This window comes from Zonotrichia leucophrys, chromosome 28, assembly GCF_028769735.1.
Source record: "Zonotrichia leucophrys gambelii isolate GWCS_2022_RI chromosome 28, RI_Zleu_2.0, whole genome shotgun sequence".
NCBI classification, from domain to species: Eukaryota; Metazoa; Chordata; class Aves; order Passeriformes; family Passerellidae; genus Zonotrichia; species Zonotrichia leucophrys.
The window spans coordinates 4,264,551-4,289,463 of NC_088197.1; the positions used below are offsets into that span (position 1 = coordinate 4,264,551).

Genomic DNA, 24,913 nt, shown 5'->3' on the forward strand with positions numbered 1-24,913 from the left:
CACATCTCATTCTAAATGGGACATTCCACTGTCCCAGGCTGCTCCAGAAACTTCCAGGGAAGTTTTTTCTCAGTGTCCCACCCAAACCTGCCCTCCTTGTAGGAGATCAAGGGCTGGAATAACACCCCTTGGTTTTGTCTTTGTGCCTGTGCACCCACATTGTAACAACGAGTGGATGAAAAGGAGGAGGGGAGTTTTGATTTCTGAGTACCAATTTTATGGTGCATGGGTGGATTTTGCTGAGAATAGAAAAGTGAATTTATTTTTTTTTTTTTTGAATCAGGAATATCAGCACTTCCTGCTTCTATAAAGTTCTGTTCCACTTTTCCAGGCCTCACATTGTAAGAGCTGAGCATACTCTGAGATCAAACTGGTGTAGATCAAACTGAAAAAGAATCAGGCAAAATACAACTGATTCAAAGAGGACTTTCTGCCTTTATTACCTTCTGGACAAGCATGGCTGATGCCCCATCATCAAAACAGTCAAACTGCAACAAAACAGGAGAAAACATGGTTCTGGTCCACAAGATCCAAACTCCAAGAGGAAAACAAAGATGGAGAGTCACATTTTACAGGCATAATTAGAGCAAACACTTGGAAAAATAAAGTCAGCAGAAAGTGATTTGTCAACCAGTTACAGTTTTAATATAAAAAGGTTTAGTCCAGTCATAAGCTTAATTATTCAAATGAAAATGAGTAGTGGAACTGAAATCTTGAACAAGATGATTCTGTTTCAACATCAAGCTTTTTTTTGGGTGACAAACAGAGTCAGAATACACCTGTGCACACCCAGGGTTGCCAAAAACCACCAGACATGAGATTTCCTGAGGCAAATCTTCTGTGATGGCACAGCCTGGGGGGAGTTGAGCTGATTTTTGGCTAATTTACACCCAGGTGTAGCTATGTACAGTCTCCAAGGATTCAGTGAGGACAGTGACTGAAATACCTTCTCACTCTCTGTGGACACTCCTGGACTCTCCCACCAGTGGAGAATTTTGCACATAGTGTATTATCACATCACATCTGCAGACATAGATATTTAGATTTGGATGGTGTAAGTTTAGCACCTCTCAGGAGTACTAAATTCAAGCTAAAACAGCCTAAAAGTTGTGTAAAGAAAATACTGATAACCGTCACAATTATCCTGAAAAACAAAAAAACCTCACCAAAACCCAAAATAACTATGTACACCCATGCCAATTGTAGCTTCTGAGAAAAAAAAAAAATGAAATGGCATGTAAAAAAAAATAATACCTTGAAGAATAACATTGCAAACTGTTATTCATTCTGCCAGGAAGATACAGTAATAGCTGCTTAAAAACGGAAAAGACTGAGAAAGAAAACATCTCTCCTTAGGGCAAATGAAGTTAAACAATTCTAGCAAACTATAGCAAAAAAGGGGAAGTGTTTGCCCTAAATTAACACAAAAGGCAAGCTGGAAGAAAGATGGCAACTGGATTTTTGTCGGCCTCTTCTTATACAGTAACTTCCAGGAAGAGCTTGGAGTATATTACTATTAATTGGAAAAATAATCATAAACACCCAATCTTCCTACCAAATCACATTACCTCTAGAAGGGTTTTGGTCTTTTAATACCTAATCTAAGGCTTTGTGCCTACATCTGACAATTGGGAACTTGTTTGATGAACAGGAATTGGAAAAAGCAAATACTGGTCAGTTGGCAGAGGGTTTGCAGGCCCTGGGGTGTCACAAGGTTGGAATTCTTTCAGCTGCATTTTGCTGACTGCAGGCAGCAATTCTGCTTCCAGACTCTCCCACAGGCATTTACTCCTGTTCTCAGTTACCTTAGTCTTTAACAAACCCCTATTTTTGTTTCCAAACCTTTCACTTGAAGCTGTTCTCTCAGATTAATTCCTTTGAAACCATGGAAAAAAAGGGGTTTTTTTTGACTTCAGATAATTTCAACTCATGTTCTGCCATTTTTTTTTAAGTTAACAGAGCTATGAATGAGTTAAGGCACCCAAATGCCCAGAAAAAAAATAATAAATACCTTGGGCTAAATACAATGAAGTGTTCAGCAGTCATTTAATTGCACAATCATCTCCCTAATTTGTAGCATAATGCTGCCAATGTCTTTAGGGATTCTAAAATACAAATATTAGAAACTCTGCAACTGTGACTGACAAGGCATCAACAAGACATTCCCAAGGTTCATTCTGGATTCCTGGCTCCTCAATGTAACTGCTACTCCTAATGTAATTAGCATTTAGCAGCAAGATCAGCATGTTCTAAGAATGAAATAAATATTCACACAATCAATACTAATGGTTCAAAAGCTCAAACACATTATTGAAATCAATAAATTTCCAATCTTTCTTCTGTCAATCCAAGATTGCAGAAACGAGACCCTTGGCAAGGACATTCACAGCTCTCAGGACCACAGGAGTTTCTGCACATGAATTCTAGGCCTGGAGGTTTCTTGTCTGTGGTGCCTGTGAGGTGTTTTACTGTGTTCGAAGCTGGTAGTCTGTAAAGGGGAAAAAAACCAACAAAAATCCAATTTTAGTGATTTGTCTCATTCAAAGGACTAAAGCAGAGCAGCAAGGTGGGATAAATGATAAAATATCTTCTTGTTTAATGTATATTAATAAAAGAAGATGTAAATATCAATAAAACACTGAGGGGGGAATAGCCTTCAAGGGAAAGAGGGAAGGGTTAGATGGGATATGAGGAATAAATTCTTTCTCATATCTGCAATTCTGCCTCATAGCTGGGGCTGCCCCTGGAATGTCCAAGGCCAGGCTGGGCAGGGCTGGGAGCACCTGGGACAGTGGGAGGTGACCCTGCCATGGCAGGGCTGGAACAAGATGAGCTTTAAGGTCCCTTCCCACCCAAACCAGTCTGGGATTCAACAATTCTATAAAATAAAAACCCCAACAAAACCAAACCCCACCATTTTTGCTTGCTAAAAATCAAGTATTTTTTACTAGACAGTGTCTTATACATTTTAAAGCTGGCAGAATGATATGTGTGAGCACACTGCTAATGACATGTTTTTTTTAAATTTCCCAAATTCCAGCTCAATTAGAAAATCCTTGAACAGCATTACCAATCCACCCCAGTGGGTCTTTTATTAACACACGAAAAGGGATTAGAAAAGAAACAGTGTGGTTTAATTTACTGTATATCTAAACCAGATAGTTTCATATTCAAAAACAGGAGTTTCACTTTGTAGGTGAATTCTGGAGAAACAAAATATTCCCCTCCTCTCACCTCCATTCTGGGTGATGTACCTCACCCAGGGCAGAGCCTGGTAGCCACTCTTCTCAATTATCTTTAAATAACGAACCTGCAAAAAAAGATCTGTGAGATAGAAAGCCTCCCATGCTGACAAAGCAGCATTTAGCAAAAAAGAAAAGCAAAAATCCCCAACCCTTTTATGGGTAAAAATTTTCTGGTGGATAAAACTGAAGAGGAATCATCAAGATGAGAAACACCTCGTGTGTTAGAGCCCAGCATGTGAATTTATCAGCATTTCTGTTTTCAAACACTGACCTGGATTCCTGAAGTGGTGAAATAGGGAATCTCAAACTTTACACTGATGGGAGGTTTGCCTTCCTTGTCTTCAGCTTCAACACTTGGAAGTCCAAAGTGAGCTCTCATCAGGTATTCTTTTCCACCCTATCCAAAAGAGACAATTGTTTTTTTCTTAAAACAAAAAATAAAAAACTTGCAACGATACAAGTAATTTTCTTAATGTCAAACTGCTGAACTCCACTATTCATTCCAGCTCTTCTCCAGGGCTTCAAAGTGACATGTATTTTTATTTTTAATTTTTTTTTTTTTTTAATGCAGATCCAGCCTGAGGCATAACTCATTTTCTTCCAGCCTCATACTCAGAAATTCAGATTAAATAGTGACACACAGCTGCAGTATCACACCATTAGCAGTGGACAGAGCTCATGTTCATGGAACCACCCAAGAAGCAGAGCCTGACAAAACTCAAACAGCTGCTGCTAAAGCCAGGCCAAGGATTACACCACCCAGAGACATCACTCAAAAATCTGCTCTCTGCCCAGGCTCTGAAAAAATATCCAACTGAAACAAATATAAACAACATCTATTAGCAAATTTCAATCTTTCATCCATGAAAAAAGAGGAAGAGTCCACTGCTACTTGTCTGATACCAACAGGATTTGCTTTAGGCAGAGTTTAAATGTGAAAAGAATATTAGTGTTAAGTAATTATTACACTCTTTGGTGGTAAGAGTAAAAAATAACACTTACTGGGAAAGATTTAATGGACCAGACAATTTCACTGTTCTCTGGAACCCATTTGACACTTCCAACAGTGGTTTTAAACTTTGGCGAGTCTGCATCATTTGGAACTGGGATGTGAATCTCCACATTGTTGGCAGTTGATCTACGCTTAAATTGACTTTTTGCCTAAAACAATCAAGCAGAAAAGCAGAGTTTAAGTATTTCCATGATGCTGGTGAGCTCAGAGAGCTGTGAGACACCCAGCTCCCCTCCACCCCAACCTGTATGCTGAGAACCAGAACTGGAACTGAGATCATAACTGACAAATGAAGTCTTCAAAGGTGTCTAAGTCCCACAGAAATGCTGAATACTTGTACAAAAATGTACAAGCTTTGAAAACAAACAAAAGAAGACTAAAATGAGCCCTAATTATTTAAGGATGTCTGACCTTGATCATGTACTCGATGCGGCTGTGGGAATGTTTCTCAATCACAGATTCAATCCAGATCAGGGGCTTTACCTGGTGGTGGAAAAAAACAGCACAGCTCTGAGATTTACTCTGACAGAGGCACCAAAATGTTGCTTTCCCTTAAAGCTACACTCAGTATGTGAACCACACAGAAAATGCAGCCTGGGGTATTCAAAATGACAGAATTGTGGTTTTTAAGAAATAATTATACAAATGAGCAAGCGCTGATGTATCAATGAGCAAATGTACAAGAATTATAGGCTTAAAAATGTATGTCTCAGATTAATCCCTAATAACAAACAATTGCATCAGAAAATATTTTATAGTTTTATAAAATATTTTTATAAATATTTTATAAATATTTATAAATATATTTATATTTATATAAATATTTAAATGGGGACTGAACTACTTCTTTGCTATAGACCTTCTCTAGATTGAATTTTTTGACTTTTCTTTATCACCATGGCTGGCATACTCCAATAAAACTAAGTGCCATAAATACTGTTGTTAACAAGCACAATTAATTGTTATACTGATATTATGTAGTTAGATTAAAAACATAGTATCTCAAAAACAGTTTCAACAGCAGTTGAAAATACAGAGATTTATTGCTAAGTGAAGTCTAAACTTCCTTCTTCCTCCAGAAGGAGTGAGCACCAAGTTTTGCTATTAACAGTTGACTCAAAAACCCATGGTTTAGGAGAAAAAAAAAGAAGGGAAAGCTGTTGTGGCTACAATCTAAACCATTCTGATTTTAAACAGGCAGAGATCCAGACTCACGTGGGTGTTGAGGCGATAGGACATGAGCTCAAACTCCCCATCGGGGGGGATGAACGAGATTGTCCGGTCGTTCTCGAAGCGAGAGAGACGAACGCACTGGTGGAACTTCACATCTTCCAGTTCTACTGATTTACTCTTCCCACCTAGCAGAAAACACACAGGTCACACAAACCATGGCTCAAATCTCAGCAGAGCACAGCTGCTGCCTGCTGACATTCTTTCCTTTTAGCCAATTTCTAGGATCAGGGCAGTGCTGGGCACTGCTGAGGTTCCTCAAACCCTGAGATCAGTTTTGGACTCCTCAAAACAAGGACAGCATTGAGGGGCTGGAGTGTGTCCAGAAAAGGAAACGGAGCTGGGGAAGGGGCTGGAGCACAAAGAGCAGCTGAGGGAGCTGGGGGGACTCAGCCTGGAGCAAAGCAGGTTCATGGAGACTTCTCACTTTCCACAACTCCCTGACAGGAGGATGGAGCCAGGTGGGGTCAGGCTCTGCTCCCAGGCAACACAGAACAGCACAAGAGGAAATGGCCTCAAGCTGTGCCACTGGAGGTTTAGGTTGTATTTTAGGAAATTTTTTTCACTGAAAGGATGGCCATGCCTTGGCACAGGCTGCCCAGGGCACTGGTGGGGTCACCAGCCCTGGAAGTGTCCAAATCCCTGGGGACATGGCTTAGTGCTGAACACTAACAGTGGTGCTGCTCAGCAGTTGGACCTTGTGATTTCAGAGGGCTTTTCCAACCTCCAAGATTCTGTGATCCCAAACCTCAAGACTCCAGCCAGAACCTGATGATTGTGATGATAACACTCACGGCCTGTGTTATCAAAGAGAACTTTGTCATTCAGCCCAAGGCGCAGCTCTGGCATTCCTGACAGGAAAACTCTCATTTTAATGGATCCAACGATCTCACTCCGCAGCACGTTCCCGTTGGCACTGACCTGAACAAAGATGAAGAGGAAGGTGAGACATCTCTGATGGGGGACCTTGTGACCTCTCCCACCCCATCCCCATGCCCTGGGATTTCCTGGATGCGTTTCTTATGAGGAATTAATCCAGTAGAGTGAATTAAATCAGTGATGTGAAGCAGCACAGACAGAGGATCAAAGGACACATCAAAAATCAGCAATACACACAATTAAAGCATTATTTGTACTGGATTTCCTTGGGGGAACTTATGAGTGCCACAGCACACCATCCATAATCAGACTTTCTATTGCAGGTTTTTGTACAAAAAGCCCTTTCTAACACTTCCTACTACAATTCTCACACAAAAGTTAAACTACAAGGTACCCACCAAAAGGTTAACTGACTCTATGACATCCAGGAACACCTCATTTTTCCTGTATTTTATCCCTTCTGATCTCCATGAAACAGCATTTGTAACAGTGGCAGGCGGGCGTGGGGCTCCAGTTTCAAGTTTGTGGCCTTCCTGAGTGATGTACCTTCACAATCCCAAAAAATTGGCATGGAAAAAAAAAGAAAATTAATATTTTTGATCATTAGAACACATTGAAACATTTGTTTGCCTATGAAAAAAGAGTCAAAACACTCCTTTGTTACTGTTGAGTGATACTTACTCTTGTAAAATTTTACTATCAGTGGTTTGTGGATAACCAAAATCCATAAGCTCATCTAACAACTCATAAATAATAACAAAATTATCCCTAATGCTCTCTTCTTCCAACTCCTTGAAATATTCAGAAAAAACCTGAAATGCAACAAGAGGAGGGAGAAGAAGGACATTAACTGAGGCAGCACAGCACATGCAGATGACCTTTCTTAAGAAGAAAATAATAATCTAAAACATCTAAAATAATAATCTTGTAAAGTTCCAACCCCATACTGCCCAAACAGCATTTTGCTCAGATCAGCCCCAAGAAAACACCACAATTAAAACACATACAGAGAATTCTAGAAGAAACTATTATGAAAAATATTTATTCTGGAGAAAATATTTTTCTCAGCAGGTACAGATGAACCAAATACAGATTCTGTGTTTGGTTCATGCACCAATTCACAATCTCCTCCAGGTGCTCAGCTCTTGTGCAACTATTACAGCACCTGCCCCATCCTCTGCCTACACAGCTACAAAATATCAGTGTCCTTATCAGATAGTTCTACAAAACAATCAGATATAAAATAAAAATGCTATTACTGAAGTTCTTAAAACATGTGAAAGCTCTATGCACTTCTATTTAGACAGAACACAAAGGTTGCTTTTGAAATATACTCACCTGAACTACTTTATATAAAAATGAAAACACCAGTGATACACAAGCATTTTTCTTGGAAGTTGCAACAACTGATGACGGATGTTCAGGAATGTGCATTTTAAAAAAAGTTGACTAAGTGCATTTTAAAAAGCCTAATTTAAGGCAAATAGAGTTGCCTAGAGGAATTATGCTTTAACTACTTAATAGTAGATACGATCTAAGGAGATATGAAGATAAACATTCAGGAAGTCATTAATTAGAGTAAAATTAAAACACTTTTCTGGACCTTTTGCTGCTGGTGCATATCACAATATGTAAAGCCCAAAAAGCCCTTATTAATATAACCAACTTTACTGAATATAGGCTTTTTATACCACTTCACCCATTCTCCAACTTGCATTTTGACATTAAAAAACCAAATTAGCAGTCTCTGGCATGGTCAGCACATGTGCAGCACAAAGGATACGATACAGGTTGTTGTGTTTAATCCACATAAAACGAACTCCCCCATGTGCTAGGATAGGAGAAAGCGTCCCCTCTTCTTCCTTTTCCATAAGGATTGGCATAAAATGTTCCACCTCTGACATGTCCACATCTCCACGGTAATTCCGACAGATCAGAACCTATACAGAAAGCAACCAAATCCCTTTTTTTCTTCCATAAAGACGATCTCATGCAAGACACAAAAATGCGTGAAAGGCCGCTGTAAAATCATCCAGCTTCCTTCGAGCCTCACTCACTGCATTTACACAATGCTGAAATACTTTGCCGATCAGAACGAATACCAGCATTTAAGTGCAAAGTCATGTTTTCCAGACTTATCCTTCCCCTATTCCTGTTCGCACTCTCACAACGATTTTAGGATAGGAAAACAAACTGCTCTGAGGCAAAGCAGCTACAACAGCGGCAGAGATGAATTACCGGGGATGCCGCCTCACCTCGCCCTACCGGCGAGGGGCTCCAGGCCACACTGCCCTGTGCCCGCCCAGGGGGAAGCGGAACCCCCGCAGCCCCCGCAGCCTTCCCGGGGCAGCGGAACCCCCGCTCGGCTCCGGGCCTCACCTTCCCCTTCAGGTCCAGCACATAGACGGCGCTGGCCGACATCGCCCCGGCCGGGCCGCGTCCCGCCCGCCTTCCGCTTCCCCTTCCGCGGGAAGTGACGGCACGGCCGCGCCCGGCTGCGCGCAGCGATCCGCGCCGTGCGGCGGAAGGGCACCATGAGGGAACAGCTTCGTTAAGTAGTCCCGGCGTGTTTTCCCCCGGGACTGTCCCGGTGGCGCTGACACGGCCCCGGGGCTGTCCCGGCCCGCCCACGCTGAGGTGGGGCCCGGACACACGCTGAGCACCAGGGCTCGGAACCTCATCCGGATTTAAGCGGCGCCTTACGAGTTTGATCATTATATATATCATCCCTCAGAGGGGTAAAAATCAAACTCCACACTCCCCTTACGAGTTCGATCATTATATATATCAATCCCTCAGAGGGGTAAAAATCAAACTCCACACTCCCCGTTTCATGCGTATATCAGCACCAAAAAAAGGGATGAAAGCAGCTTTTTAATAAATTAAATAGAATTTACAAGTTGCAGCAGACCCCTCAGAGAGAGCTCAAGATGGAAATGATACCATACCATTGATACCCAAGATAGAAATGATACTGTTGATATTCAAGATAGAAATGACACTGTTTTCCACAAAAATCAGATTCAGCACCCGGTACACAGCAAGCCAGTAATTACACACTCGACAGACATGCTGATTATTTATTTCAGAGTTGCACAAGCCTGGATGCTCGGTGGGATCCCAGAAATCCAGCACATCAGCTATGAAAACTTGGACATCACTCAGAGCTTGTTGGCTGCTCTCTATTCCATGGATTAAACCTCCCTTCTTGCTGGTTAGGCTTGAAAGTATACAAAGATCAAATATCAAGGAATATCCTTTCATAAAACAATTTTACATAGTTCACATTTTGCAGCGTGGCCTCTGACAGAACTTGATAGATAGTACTTATACAATTCACATAACAGAGAAACTTCAATAATGTGAGCCTGTCAGACACTTCACCTCAAAGAGGGAGAACTGTTAGAACCAAAGACATAAAGGAATGTTTTCCATCTGGCTCACAGCAATTAGTTTTGGCCTTAATCTCACTATAAATATTAAGAAAAACCAGCCCTCTGCATCAACATAAACCAGAGCTCCTCAGCCCAGAGGAGACACTGCTGCGTGTTTGGTTTTAAAAAACAAGTCTATAAAATAAGACAGTATAAAGTCATAAAAGCTCAGAAGATGTATTCGACAATATGGAGAAAAGACAGGTTTACATGGCAACCCTGCTTGATACAAACAAAACACAACTCCAGCTCCAGAGCCATGAAAAGCAGCCTGGTCATTTAGTCCAGCTGACTTTGGGAATGTCGTAATGCTCAGTCAGAGTATCCAAGTGCCTGTTGAAGTCCTGCGGGAGGAAAAGAGACAGAAAACGGGTGCTGACATTACCAAGCTGAACCACAACCTCCCCTGCGTCCCGGCTTGTGTTTGACAAGGCAGAACAGCTCCTTCAGCCCAACAATAAACACGCTGGCCTGAGGAGCTCGGGATGGTTTTGCTCACCTCCACTCGCTGCTTGTGGGTTTTCGATGCTTTCTTCAGGATCCGCTCCATTTGCTGTAGGAAACACAGAAGGGCCGGTTACTCGCAGCCCCCTCAGCGGCCTCACCCCGGGGCTCACGGGGGTTTTTAAAGCCTTACCCGCTTCTCCTGCATCTTCTCGTAGGCCACCTGCGCCGGGGTCCGCTTGTCCAGCCCGCGCTTCTTCTCCTCCTCCTGCTTCTTGCTGCTCACGATCTGCTCCAGGATCTGGGCCTTGTCCTTCGCCTTCTTCTTCTTCCTGCGGAGAGCGCCCGGTCAGCGCTCAGCCCCGGGGCTGTGTGCCCCCTCCTCACCCCCCGTTCTCCCGGCCCCTCCTCACCGCCCCCCGTTCTTCCTCGGTTCCCCCCCGTCGCCCCTCACCGTTTGCCGGCCCCCAGGGCCCCGCCGCTGCCCTTCAGCCGCAGCGGGCCGCGCTGCACCGCCTCGTAATCCGCCATGGCGGAACGGCCGCACCCGCGCCCCCTGCCGGCACCGCCGCAACGGCGCGGCCGGGGCCGGGAGCCTCGCTCGAGCCCCGCCCGGCCGCTCCGTGAGGGGAACCGGGGCTGCCGTGAGCCGCCTTGCCACCTCCGTGAGGGAAACCGGCCCCTCCGTGAGGGGAACAGGGGCTGCCATGAACTGCCTTGCACCTCCGTGAGGGAAACCGGCCGCTCCGTGAGGGGAACCGGGGCTGCCGTGAGCCGCCTTGCCACCTCCGTGAGGGAAACCGGCCCCTCCGTGAGGGGAACAGGGGCTGCCATGAACTGCCTTGCACCTCCGTGAGGGGAACCGGCCCCTCCATAAGGGGAACCGGGAACGAGCCCCGCCCGGCCCCTCCGTGAGGGGATCCGCTGGTGAGCCAAGTCCCGAGTTATCTCCGTGAGGGGAACCGAAGCAGGACTTGCAAAATGTGGATGTTTTTAACAGTGTGCATTAAAGGAAAATACTGGCACAGGCTGCCTAGGACAGTGGTGAAGTCACCATCTCTGGAAGTGTTCAAAAAACATGTGGATGTGGCACTTGGGGACATGGTATAGTGGTGACTTTGGCAGTGCTGCATTAATGATCTAAAAGGGCTTTTCCAACCATTATAATTCTGACCCTATAAAACGCGAGAAGGAAAGGAGAGGCTACCAAATTTCCATCATTTGATGTTAAATTTTATAGAAGGAAAACACTACTAACACTTTTCAGTTAATTCCCCATATCTGAAGGCATGAAAAAGCAGGGTCCTCTGGGTGTACCTGCAGCTAAAGGGCACTAATGAGCAGCTATTACTTATTTGGCTAAATCCTGTAACCCGAGTCTTCGTGGTGCACACAGGAGACGGGTGAATGCTGCTGGATAAGAGCCTCAAGCAGCCAGACTAAAGATTTGATGAAATGCTCCTATTATGATACTTTGCAGCCTGTACAAGTTGGTTACCTGATCCTCTGCTGTACCTGAGCCTCATTGTTGCAGCTTTTAATAACTGAATATCCAGACGACCTTTAAAGGTGCCTTTGAGGAAAGAACTGACAAGAGTCAGTATTCCCAGCTCAAAATGGGCAACAAGCAAACCATTTTCACTCAAGAGCAACTGGATGCATATCAGGTATAAAGAAAACTAAATGGCTGTTTGGGCAGGGCATTGAAAAATGGCAAAGGTATTGCTGGGTTTTTTAAAACAACATATTTTAAAAATTAGTAAGCAGACGTACTGAATTGCAGCAAAGATTTTAGGAACATAGTTTGGTTTTTACAGCAAAAGGAAGGGTTATAAGGTATGCCTAATTGAATGCCAAAAAGAAATCTTTAAGGCTTACACATAAACTATAGTATAACTTCATTTAAGTCACTGCATGGGAAAAGTTTGGGCCAATGCATGCTAAAAACTGTCATTTTGTGTTGTACTTTTTCTTATTTCATAGGACTGCACATTTTTCACAAGGAAAGAAATTCTGAGGTCAGTCTTCTGTATGCATGTTGTGGATAAAGGGCAGAGATTGCTATAAAGGCGGGTTACAGATGGGGTAATGTATTTTTAAGATAATTTTAAAATGGATTTACTCAAATTTAAAGTGATACTTTGGGGCCATCTGACCATTTTTTGTGGCTTTTTTCATTTTCATAAACTGAGTCAGAATTCTAAATTTTATTTTAATGTACTAGTCTCTCTTTATTTATTTGAAATAAATGTAATGAGTTATGTCTTAGTGGCAGTGACATCCACAGTTCTCTCACAGGGTTTTCAGACAGATGCTTCAAAGTGTACTGTTATCCTCTGGAATACTTTGCTGATTGTGCCAAGTTTTCTTCATGTTTTCTTGTAAATGATTAAAATGCTCCAAGATGCATTTTTCTCGTTGAACTCCCTATTTAATTTCTGGCCAAAGGATCTGATAAAGGCAGGATCAGGTGGGACTGAGAGTCCTCACTGAAAACATGAACTTGTTCTCCTCTCCTAAACGTTTGGCTGCATGTCCTGTGTAAGCATTTTAGTTCTGTAATGAAGCTTTGTATTTTTCACCAGTTCCACTATGTCGCTTGTTTTAATAACGTTTGTTCCAACAAAAACATACAGTTACTTAGCGTCTGATCTCCATCTGGTAATGGACACAAAGTGTGAAAAATGAGGTGGAAAAGCAAACCAGCTTGTTGTCTGAAGTCTCAAGAGCCAACAAGGCTTTCTGTCTGTCTCAGGCTGTTTCACAGGTACCGAGACCTGGCCCCGCAGCTCGTTCCCCTTGACTACTCGGCCAAACCAGCCGTGACACTCCCCTACGAGCTCATCAGCAGCATGCCAGAGCTCAAGGTACCCACACACGACTCCAGTGACTCACTGCAGCTTCATCTACCCTTTCTGAATAATTCATCCAGGACTAATTGCTGGGAGGCTGCCAGAGAAATAAATTTGGGCTATCAAAGTAAAAAACTCTTTCTGGAAGCTTCTAGTAATTCCCAGAAAACACAGCACAAAGGTGAAACTGGGTGTGGCTGTGTCTGCTTCTGACGCAGCATTAGACAAGAACTTAGAGGCAGAATGTGGGATCTCAGCACCTCAGGACTGAGGTGCCACCGAGAGCACCCTTGGGGGGCTCGGGAGTCCTGGAATGTTCCAGAAGTGTCTGGTGGCTGGACTTTGATCCTACACAGGAGACGACACCTGTATGAGGATAGGAGGATTTCACCGGGGTGAATGGTGAAGGGATTGGTTAATTAGAGGGTGAGACACAGGGTTTAGGATTTCTGTACAGGGGGGTTTAGAGAAGTAAGATGGAGGAATTGGGGCGTGTCCTCTCCTTCTTCTTCTTCTTCTTCTCCTCCATCTTCTGTGGTGATGGTGGCACTTTGGGATTGGTCATTACTAAAAGTGCACCGGGCAATAAGGGTGAAAGGTATTGGGGAAAAATGATAAATATTGTACACGTAACTATGGGTATAAAGATAGGTGACTGTCTGGAGGGGGGACAGTGTGCTCATGGCTGGCTGCTGAGCAGAGCTCTGTCGGGCCGAAAGAAAATCTTTTAGATAAACAATTAATAAACACAGAGACCGAAAGAAGAACTGAAGCCTCTTCTGTTCCTTTGATACGCGGGCTGCCCCAAGGCCACTCCGGGTCTTTCCAGGCCCTCCAAACAGCCAAAAACCGGACAGCAGAAAGGGGAGGAATTGCCAAAAAGGTGTTTCAACAAAAATAATCTCGCTCCACTTGCCTTGCCTGCAGTGAAATCAATGCTGGTAGGTGCAGAGGGGGGCATATGTGGCCCGAAGTTTAGAGTCCGCCTAGCTGAGGGCGAAAGGCCGACGCCCCTCTGCAATTCCTGGCCAGCGCCCTTCGGCGTCTGAGGGCCTCGGGCTGTGCTGGCTGCGGACTGGCTCACACCGCTGGTATAGGGGAGGAACGGAGCTGACCATTTCCCAGGGGTTAAACATCGGTTTATTGAAGGTGTTGCGGGATCCAAACGTGGGGAAACCAACCGGGAAAAAGTTTTTTCATAGGGGTGAAACAGGATTATAAAGGAGGGGGGTGGGTACAGGCGGAACCAATCGGGAAAGGTGAGGGGATGAACTTCACAGAACTGACACTCCATGGAGACCAATAATCAAAAGGTAAAGGAGGTGTCCTGGGACCCCAGCCAACCACCATCTCCAGAGAGGAGAAGGTTCTCGAAACCTGGGAGGAGAAAGGGGGTGATTGACTGGACCCAGGGAGGAAACAACTTTCACTTATAAGGGAAACCAGGGGAGGAGCAATTACACATCGGCAACTATGAATAGCGGTTACTATGGCAACTTAGCTGACAGGCTAGCAGTGGCGGGAAAAACTGGGGGAACGAAACCATTTTACACATAATAGGGGAGAACAATACATAAATTGGGGGAATAGCACAAGAAACTTAACAACACACTACAAAAGGTATGGATGACCTTGCCCTGCTCCTGTGCTGTTTCCCAGGACAACCCATTCCGGCAGCGCATAGCTGAGGTGTTCTCCGAGCACGGTGACGGCAACATGACTTTGGATGATTTCCTGGACATGTTTTCTGTGCTAAGTGAAATGGCTCCCCGAGACTTGAAGGCTTATTATGCTTTTAAAATTTATGGTGAGTGAGACATGCATAAAAAGTAAGTGGGGAAATCCTGCAGCTTCGTGTAGGGCTGCAAAATCCTTGCTTTGTCAGCATGATGGCTTCTAGGTTCCATTTAACTGCACTTGAATGTTTGTTCTCCCTCCTCTAAAAACTTCTGGTTTTCTTTATCCTTTTGTCTCTAATTTATTTGGTATTAAGATTTACTACCAAATTTACAACTTGAAATTATCTGCAGTTTTCAAGAGCTGATAAACATGAAGAAATATTTCTGTCTGAGAGGCTGCTTGGAAAAGGGGATTTGGGTCCCCATGAATCTGTAGGGTGGATTTGGGAGGAGGAGGTAGGGAAGAACACTGCAGGCTTTTTTTCTTCAAAGACAAATGTAAAGATTTTTTAAATGTGTATTTACAGTTACTTTATGATCAGCTAAAGACAAACAATCTATCAGACCAACACAATCTTGCTGAATTGATTTAATGATGGCTAGGCTATGTTCAGCCATTAAACCTCTTACAGTTGTTACCCTGATGTATGAAAAGGAAAAATTAAGAGGTTTTTATTTTGTAACTCATTTCTTTTACAAATACATGGAGGTAACTTAATTTCTGATTTGAGAGTTCTGCTGATGAAAATCCATCACAGCCTGAGAACCAAGCCCTTCTATTGGGTCTTGGCAAACCACCATGTAAAATGCTGACTTTTGTCACTTTAAATTAACTTTCTCTCCTTTGTCAGACTTCAACAACGATGATTACATATGCAAATCAGACCTAGCGAAAACTGTTAACAAATTAACCCGGAATGAACTGACCCCAGAAGAAGTCAGCCTGGTGTGTGAGAAGGTGATTTATGAGGCTGATGTGGACAATGATGGCAAGCTGTCCTTGGCAGACTTTCAGCATATGATTGTACGAGCTCCAGATTTCCTCAGGTAATATTTGCTTTGAATTTCTAGCACAAAATTCTCTTTGTTTCCTTGTCAGAAGCCTCTGAAGTGTGTGTTTATATCTCCTCAGTGTTTGCAGATCACCACTCATCTGTGGCAGGTTCTAGTAGAGCTGCCCACTGCAAACACTGCAAAAATAAATGGTTGAAAAAGCCTGGAGGCTTCTTGACTTGCTTTTGAACTTCCAAAGTACTTTTTACATGATAGAATGTCCTTGGAACTTAAAAAGTTACTATTAGCACTTAGGCTGCATTGATAAATGCATGAGATTTGCTCACTCAGTGTTTAACATAGTGTTAATGTGGTTTCTTACACAAACCAGCACTCAAATCTTGCATTTATTTAATGTACCCCATCTTTGCAAATGCTTTCAAAAATGAAGTTTCCAGTTTATCACAGAGCCCTACAATTAACTGTAGTAAATCCTTTAAACAGTGATGCATAAGTGATCATGATTTCCTTTTTTTAACAGCACCTTTCATATTCGAATCTGAATTTAATCAACCTCGGGGATGGGAGAGCTTCTGGGACTTTCAACAACCATTACTTCACTTGAAATTATCAGCCATGAGAGGGGCAGAGGACAACTTCTGGTAACTGAACCACTCAGAGGTTCACTGAACCACTATCTTTAATTTTTCTCTTTAAAAGGAACAATTCATTAAGCTCTTCATCAGGATTTCACTGTAATTTAGCAAAATGTCTACTCCCCACCCTCAGCTAGAGCAAACCTGGCCTGGACAGTCAGAAGGGAAGTATTTTTCTTAAAGTTTAGATACCACCAGGAAGTAAAGAAACTTGTATCAAACTATAACCTCTAAAAATTCACCCAAAAATGCCTTAACCAGTGAAAAAATCCCTTTAGTTTCAAAAGCATCAGTAACTCCTCTGATAATTTATGGTCTTAATAAATGGTCCAATGAATCAGTTCCTGAAGTATTCTCCCATAGTTCAAGATTTACAATGACAAAGTCAGCAGTTTAGACAAAAGTCTACCCCAGGTCCTGTCCCTCTTGTCCATTTTCAGAAATCCCCTATTTTCCACACCCACCAAGGTCCCTACACACAAATGATGAATAAGACTGAAAACTTGAGTTTGTAAAATTCTCTTTTCATAAGAAGTTTATTTATGCAGTGCTTAGGGTCCTGTACAAGAGAGTAAAAACAGACATACTGTAATAAACAACAGTTTTGTTTTAATACAAACATGAAAATCAATGAGAAGTGTTTAAGAAAGCAGTTGTAATGTGGGAAGGGTGGCAGCCAAAAGTGATCATTGGAAAAATACAATTTACATTAATTTTTACAAATTTTGGGATGTGTTAAATTCCCTTCAAACAAAGTCCTAAGTCCCAACTCACACTCAACGTAGAGCAGATGATTCCTGCAGAAAGGCTGGAGAGACCAGTTAACCAGCCAGTTAATTACCTTTATTAACCACAGAAACTCTGGGGATCAGTAAGGATGGGAATAAGGCAGCCTGGAACACTCAGACTGCAGTTCCATTCACATTCCTTTGAACAGATCTTTAGTTAAGCTAGAAATGAAGACACATGTTAGTTATCATTTTTCCCCATCCTCACACAGCTGTTTGTGCAATCCCCTGGCAAGTCCAAGAGAAGAAGAAATCATGGCAGTTTTGAGCATGATCATCAGCCAAACACACCACCACAAAAACCCCTCAGCAATCATCAGGGAGATGATCAGCATCTCACAGCAAAGGAGAAACCAAAGAATTTGCAGCAGCAGTAAAGAGACTTACAATAATCCATAGGATTTATAAATCTGAGGCTGGAAGTCTGAAGCTGGCAGAAGGTTCTGATGGCAGGAAACATGAGCTGTGCCTGTCAGCACAGGACAAAGATGACACAGGTGTTAAATAAGTGTTAAAAGCAGCTCCACCATTTATTGACAGGCTGACTGACAGGTCTCTGACCACTATGCAATGTTCTGCAACCAGCCTCAAAAATAAGGTCAACCACAGAATTCCATGATACTCATTGAAATAAGGGAATTTGAGGACATGCTCAAAAATGGGTTTGTTTCTCTACAAAACAAATGTTAATCAATTACTTGACATTTTAGTGGTATTCAGACACTGAGAATGTGTAGTAAGCACAGTTAGTTTTGCAGACCTACTTCAATTCCTCAGTTTTACAGGTTTTGTACCCAATTTGTGATTTTTTTTCCTCCTTAGTTAAAGAAAGCTTAGACACAAGTAGATTAAGTATGTATTTACAGAGTACCTCTCTGACAATTGCATTTTCCATTACATTCACACTTAATAAACACAGTAATTGAATGATGTGATGGAAACACACTGTACTTCTAGATTTGATGCCTGTGTTTGGTGCCACACAGCTAAGCCCATGTGCAGTGCAGTGTCTTTAACCTTTTCCTCTCTTACACTTGCATTTTAGGTTTCCTGTTGCTTACACAGATTTAATGTCTGTGTAGAGAAGTACAGTGATGGCTGCAGTCACAGTAACTGCATGAGACTTCCTGAGATCAAGCAATAATGTTGTTGTTCACAAACCCAACCATTTCAAAAGAAATAATGTCATAATTAGGTACATAAACACATGCAACAACCAGCATAAGTTTAAACAGAAGGTATTCACATACAAAGAATTCTGAATGCAAGAGTAACTTCAGGTTTAGAAAATGAGTGAAAAATCACAATACCATCCTTCAGGTTTTACCCACGTGTAAATGAATATGGTTTGTTTTCCCAGCTTGGGATGAGTTATTGATATAGTCCACAGGCAAGAACCAGCATCATGGCAGAGCCATGGAATCAAGTCAGATAAACACCAATTTTTCCAGTCACTCTGAAAAATAAATCAGGCTCAGCATCTGGCTGTATAAAGCACAATGCAGATGCAAGACAATCCACAGTTATGACTAAGCCAGAAGCAAATTGTTACAGAGTTATGTAGGAAATTCAGCCTGTCTTATCACCACCCCAGTTGTGCCTCAATCATTACTTGAAACACACAAAAAAATCTTTAAAAAACATCCTTAGCTCAAGACAGAGGTGCTGCTTGTCCAGTCTACAGGTCTGTGTTACCTACACTCTGTCTAGAAGCCTCCTCAGTAACTTAGCATGGATTTATCCTACAATTACATCTATGTATAAATCCCCTACAGGGCATGTTCATCAAGTCCTCATGCTAAAAAAGCCACAAGTAAACAAAGAACCAAACCATCATAAGGTTTTGGTTAGAGGAAAGCTTTAATCAGGACAGAGATCATCTAAATGCATCTAAAATGCATTTCTATAAACCAGCAACTTACAGAGTGAAATCTTTTTCCATTTTGGAACAGGCAGTATTCCTGTTGGGCCCAATTGCATGCTGCAGATTTATACAGTTTAATTGTGAATGCAACAGATATTTAACCACAGCAACACTTATTAGCACTACTCTGAGGCCCAGAGTTCAATACCACAAACTCAAAAGAAAACCAAACTGGTGAGTAAATTCCACAACTTCAAAATCAACTTGGATTTTACCCTTAAGTGCAGTTGTCAATGTAAACAAAGGCAGTTGCAGTTCCAGGGAGCTGCAGGACACAGCTGGTGTGTTCCCTGGTCAGGCACACATCCCTGCAGGCCCTGGGACAGTGATGCCCCTGCTGCCTCCTCCTGTCAGTGCAATCCAGAGCCAGCCCTGCAGCCCCTGCAGCAGCTGTGTTGGCTCTGGCCTTGCACACACAGCAATGTCCTGGCCTGGCTCTGTGGGATGGTGACACAGCCTGTTCTGGGAGGGCTGGCTGTGCTCTGGCACAAGCTGTGAGCACAATGATGCTGCAGTGACCAACACCCAGCACAACAGAGCCTCACTCACAAAGTGTTCTGGTGTGCAATATTGATTTGCAAATGTGAGCAGGTGTGCATGGGAACACAGGACTGGCAGCAGTGCAAGACGTTTCTTTGTCATGATTTAAAACTGCCATGATAGGTCTGGAGTCATTCCCAGCTGCAGAGTGGTAAAGCCACCCATTGTAAGGTGCCAGGTTTTGTGTAAGTGTCCCTGCCTGACTCTGGTTCTCCAAGAACAGATGACAGATCATCTGGACAGGACTCAGTGTAGCCATCAGCTCCTGATAAACATGTCTGAATGTCTGGAGTACTTAATTAAGCACAGTCAAGTCTAACATGGATGAATTACCAATGGTAAGGACCCTTTCTATGTACAGCACACATTCTTTTCTTAAAAAAATAGAGATTCCTTTGAGGAGAATTTTTTTAAAACATCAATTGTACTTGTGGATTGTCTAGAGTAACCCAGCTGAGTAAGAGACAGGCAGATAAAGGAGTTTCTCTGTAGCAGAAAAGAGGTGGAGCTGCAGAAAGCTCCGTGGGGAGGCATCAGCCTGCACTGCTCACCTGGGTGCATTTCTGGGATGTTCTCATGCCACTGCTCAGTGTGCAGCTCATGTACCATCAATGCACATCTGTACTTCATCAACAGTGGCATTTAAGTTTCTTATTTTGATCACAACCTCATCTTTCTAAACTGGATACATGACAGATACAAATGAAGGCTGAAGCAATGGTGCTGCATCCCAGGTCACATGTGATCTGTTCTTCCTCTGCTAGACAATACACATGCCCAGTGGCAATCTGACAAAAATAAACTTGTTTCATCTCCAAAACTGAAGAGTCAGACAATTACCAAAATAAGCCATTTCTTATTCAGATGGTCACAGAGTGACAAGGTATGTTGGGAGCACTAAGTCCACAGAAAGAGGAAACCTCACTTAGCACAGGCACAGTCCAGCTCGGATTAAGGCCGTGTCCCTCACAGAAGAACACATCGGAAAAAGCTGCTTTTCTTTTGCTGCTCTTGTGTGATTTTGACTCCCTGGTTGCTGCCTTGAGGGCTATTGCCTTCCTAAAGATGGAAAGAATATCCAGTTACTTATTTATACTTAACAGATTCTTCCATCCATACTCATCTGGTCACTCTTAACCAAGCCTGACATCCACAAGAACCTTTCCCACAATCAGTAAGAGGCTTCACTCATTTATCTCAGTCTTACACCAGCCATGCCAAAAAACTGGAAAACTGCATCTGCAGCTTTTGGCTTCACCCAGCTCACACTGTGCCTAGGCCTCAGCTTCCATCAACTCAAAGACAGCTGAGAGTAAAAACCAACAAATTACAGGGCATGGCTGGCTCTTGTTGGAAGGCTTAGGAATCATCAGCAAGACCCAAAATGTCCCATGGCATCAGTTCATGTCTGGTCACATGAAGGTGGAAATATCAGTAAGAGCAGAAAGAGCCTTCATTAGCTTTATTTCACATTCCTTAAGGAACAATCCAACATCACTGTGCTTTTATTTGTTGTAAAAACACAACCCAGGATATTCATGCAAAGATTATCCAAAACCATTAATTCTTTACCTATCCTTAAACAGTTTGAAGTTCCTACCCTGAAGTATGATGTCTGCCTCCTCTATCTCTAATTTTTATGATTTTCAGACTGCAAGAGTATCATTAGAGAAGTATCATTAAACTGCTCTACCCCTAACTGACTTTTGACAAAACAAATAACAGATAATTTTATTTAGAAAACCTCAACCATTACAGCTAATTCCTGAAATGCAGAGACGGCCAACATCAAAGCCCAGCTTGACAAACTAAAAATAAATTTCTAGAACTTTCAGGGATCCTTCATAAAAGAGACTATGACACATTTTTTATACAGTGTGAAACTGTTCTTGCAATGTGGCTTTTGGTTTGCTTTTTTTTTCCTATTTAAATCCAGCATGGATGAAATCAAAGTTACTCACCAACTTCTTATCCATTTTTGCTTTGATATCTCTTGCAAGAGTGAAAAATGCCTGTGACAAGTCAAACAGTTCAGTGTTACAGGGTATAAAATATTTTCTAACAGTTTTGTATAGCAATAAGCTGCCTTCCCAAGTTTTAACATGCTATATAAGAACATTAGTTTTTCAGTATTTTTCCCTCTGCTCCAGGTTTTAATGCTCCTTCTGTAGCTCCACAACCTTCTTTGTGAGCCCCAAAGCCCCAGTGGCACCCCCAGGCAGGGTCTGTGCTGCAGGAAATGCAGAACAACCCATCTGTGGCTTCTGCACCCAGCAGCATGGAGAGCTGCCCACACTGCTGCTCTGCACAGGGAGAATAAATAAATAAATCCAGGAGAAAGGCATCAGTACTCACATTCTCTATGTTGATATTTGCTTTTGCACTGGTCTCCATGAATTTAATCCCGAAACTTGCAGCAAGCTGAACAAAAGCAGATTGCACATTAGCTGAACAATTGCAGGAACAGCTCCAAACACAGCCCTGGGCACAGCATCTGTCCCTGCTGCCAGCAGAGCTGGGCATTTACTGCAAAAATGAGGAACTAAATCCCACTGGCATCTGTTCTCACTGGCCTTGCTCTGCTCTTTTACACTCTGCACACATTTTAACTTGCTCTTTTTTATTTCTTTCTTGCATAGATACCTTGTCAGTCTCACAACAACCACAGTGCAGAGAAAAACTCTGCCTAGACTCAGTAACATCTGAGATGAGAAAAGACAACCCCATCCACCTTGTCTCAGTGGCTTTCAGCCAAAACATGTTTTCTCCCTGTCCAACTCTAGATCCTTTTAGAGTAGTCCCACTGCATCTGTGGGATAATTGACAGGAATCCTTAACACAGGTTGTGCTGTTGGTCCCAGTGGGGGAAGCTTTGCCATGGCAGCCTGGGGACAGTTCAGTCACTCAGGGACACCCCTGGGGCACACAGCCAGCAGGGCAGGTTTGACACTCTGAAAAGCCCAAATCAAAACACACGGAAACCACAGCACTCACCTTCTCCCCTTGCTCTCTAGACACCTGTCTTTTGTCATTTGCATCACATTTGTTCCCCAGGATCATTTTTTCAACATCTGGAGAGGCGTGCTGAGACAAACACAGAGCAGAAACTTGGGCTTGGCTTTTGCAGACACACATTGTCAGGCAGGAGAGGCACCCGCTGAGCACCCAACACGGAGATGCCAGTCCTGAGAATCTTCCACAGATTTCCAGCCCCCTCCAACCCTTCTTCCCAGCATGTCACCTGCACCATGGCACTTCTTGGATCAATTGTTGTGGAAATTGCCACATTTGGTGCCCCCAGAAGTACAGGAGCTACAGCCAAACAACAAATCCCCATCAGCCAAAGCATTCCAGAACTATTACTGACTCCCAGCCCACTTGCAAGTACTCTGCAGCACATGACAAAGTGTAACTCTCCTGAAGCAGTTCAGCTTTAATTACTTTCAGAGGAAAAAATGACACCTTTAACAGGCAGTAATGAATAAAAAGAGAAATTACCTCTTCAATATTCCTCACCCAGTTCCGAATATTTTCAAAAGACTTTTCATTGGTGATGTCATACACTAGCATGATGCCCTAAAGGTAAAGAAAAATTGTTTATTAGTTAAAAGTTTATAGCAGAGAGGAGCAGTTTAACAGTGGCTATTTTTACCAACTGGTTCCCAGCTAATGGCAGTGAGATAAGGTGTGCAGGACATGTATTTATAGAGTGAAACATGGGGAAGCTGCCTCTGCAAAATCCCAGATTTTCCCAATGTGGGAAATGGATTTATAGAGACTTTTCAGGGCCTGACAGGAATCACACACAGTGTGCCTCCCTGTGTAAACTCTGAGACAAGAAATGCTGACTTAGAAATACTATAGAATAGAACAGATATTGTGGAGAGAGAAATGGAACTAGAAAAGAAGTTTCAAAAGATGGTCTTGTAAATAAAACTAGATACTTCGAAGGAATAGAATTATTTAAGATATATTGTAGTGAGACCTATGAGGGGTAGTTTTAGTAAGGTATCTACAACATGGTGTGGTAAAAAGTTGATAAGCAAGAAACACTTATAGTGTATTTTAATTAGGAAATGGTTGGATTCTGATTGTGATGGTGTGAATTGTAACATCTGTATTGTCTCACCCTTCTCATGAGACTGAAAACTGAAGTTTTAAAGCACCTCTCAGTTACCCCAACTCTAAGCCAAGCAAAGGGGGTTTGTTATCCAGCATCCCAGCACAGCTCCAGCAGCACCCGGAGCAGCAGCAGAGCTGAGAGCCTGGCAGAGCCCCACGCTGGGAGGGCTCCAGAGGCAGCTGCGTTTATCCAGCACAGGATCCCGGCTGTGCCCCTACCATGGCTCCCCTGTAGTAGGCGGTGGTGATGGTCCGGAACCGCTCCTGCCCGGCCGTGTCCCTGCAACACAAACACTGCCTCAGCTCCCGCTAGCGCCACCACCAGCCTTACAGAAATCACAGAAATAAACCAGCCTTCAGAGCACTAAAAAATGCCTTTTGGGTTCTAAAATAGCATAAACCACCGAGCAGCACACGCGGATGGGAACCGACCACATCCCCACGCACAACACGGAGCGGCACAGGAGCCTTACCAGATCTGCAGCTTGATTCTCTTGCCATCGAGTTCTATCGTTCTGATTTTAAAGTCGATTCCTGAAAGGAGAACCAATTCCTTTACTCCCGGCTCCCGCCGAAAGGGGGGATTTGTTCCAAACAATTTGGATTGTTTGCCAAACCCAGCGGCTTTGCCCTCAATTCCGCTGCTCCGTGTCTCGTCCTCAGCGCTCCCAGCACCGACCGGAGCGGCCCCGCATGGAGATCCCGCCAGGGAACGGCAGCGAACCGGGCCGGCATAGCAGCGAACCGAGCCCCGCATGACAGCGAACCCGCCTCGCATAGCAGCGAACCCGCGCCGGTGCCGGTGCCGCGGGCGATCCCCGCGCGGTGCACAGCACGGCACGGCACAGCACGGCACGGCACGGCACGGCACGGCACAGCACGGCACGGCACGGCACGGCACGGCACAGCGCGGCGCGGGCGGCGCTCACCGATGGTGGAGATGAAGGTGGCGTTGAAGGCGTCCTCGGAGAAGCGGAACAGCGCGCAGGTCTTGCCCACGCCCGAGTCGCCGATCAGCAGCAGCTTGAACAGGTAGTCGTAGGTCTTCGCCATGTTGGTGGGCACCGGCCCCGCCCACCACACGCTCATTGGTCCAGCCCGGCGGAGAGCGCACG

General features: G+C 43.6%; 4 protein-coding genes across 5 annotated transcripts; 1 reads left to right on the forward strand and 3 right to left on the reverse strand.

Annotated features, from left to right (window-relative positions):
- Positions 1-415: 415 nt before the first annotated feature.
- Positions 416-8,899, reverse strand: AP1M1 (adaptor related protein complex 1 subunit mu 1). Its single transcript, XM_064734375.1, has 12 exons — positions 8,746-8,899; positions 8,150-8,306; positions 7,705-7,772; positions 7,048-7,178; positions 6,765-6,912; positions 6,282-6,408; positions 5,473-5,615; positions 4,669-4,740; positions 4,248-4,406; positions 3,517-3,642; positions 3,235-3,310; positions 416-2,488 (listed from the first exon to the last, which is right to left on the reverse strand). Exons 1-12 carry the CDS (start codon positions 8,785-8,787, stop codon positions 2,466-2,468), a joined length of 1,272 nt encoding a protein of 423 aa, XP_064590445.1. The 5' UTR covers positions 8,788-8,899; the 3' UTR covers positions 416-2,465.
- Positions 8,900-9,432: 533 nt separating this feature from the next.
- On the reverse strand, positions 9,433-10,815 carry FAM32A (family with sequence similarity 32 member A). Its single transcript, XM_064734177.1, has 4 exons — positions 10,699-10,815; positions 10,438-10,576; positions 10,300-10,353; positions 9,433-10,144 (listed from the first exon to the last, which is right to left on the reverse strand). The coding sequence occupies exons 1-4, from the start codon at positions 10,773-10,775 to the stop codon at positions 10,076-10,078; spliced, it is 339 nt and encodes a 112-aa protein (XP_064590247.1). The 5' UTR covers positions 10,776-10,815; the 3' UTR covers positions 9,433-10,075.
- Positions 10,816-11,830: 1,015 nt separating this feature from the next.
- CIB3 (calcium and integrin binding family member 3) lies at positions 11,831-16,378 on the forward strand. Of its 2 annotated transcripts, XM_064734354.1 has the most exons (6): positions 11,831-11,911; positions 12,228-12,262; positions 13,000-13,111; positions 14,756-14,903; positions 15,627-15,822; positions 16,310-16,378. In XM_064734354.1, exons 1-6 carry the CDS (start codon positions 11,861-11,863, stop codon positions 16,329-16,331), a joined length of 564 nt encoding a protein of 187 aa, XP_064590424.1. In that variant the 5' UTR covers positions 11,831-11,860; the 3' UTR covers positions 16,332-16,378. The 2 variants fall into 2 exon arrangements, with proteins under 2 accessions (XP_064590424.1, XP_064590425.1); XM_064734355.1 differs by lacking the exons at positions 12,228-12,262; positions 13,000-13,111 and having other exon boundaries at positions 11,861-11,911.
- Positions 16,379-16,929: 551 nt separating this feature from the next.
- On the reverse strand, positions 16,930-24,887 carry RAB8A (RAB8A, member RAS oncogene family). Its single transcript, XM_064734293.1, has 8 exons — positions 24,728-24,887; positions 24,272-24,332; positions 24,018-24,078; positions 23,175-23,252; positions 22,671-22,760; positions 22,032-22,097; positions 21,638-21,688; positions 16,930-20,735 (listed from the first exon to the last, which is right to left on the reverse strand). Exons 1-8 carry the CDS (start codon positions 24,885-24,887, stop codon positions 20,643-20,645), a joined length of 660 nt encoding a protein of 219 aa, XP_064590363.1. The 3' UTR covers positions 16,930-20,642.
- Between the last annotated feature and the right edge of the window lie 26 nt (positions 24,888-24,913).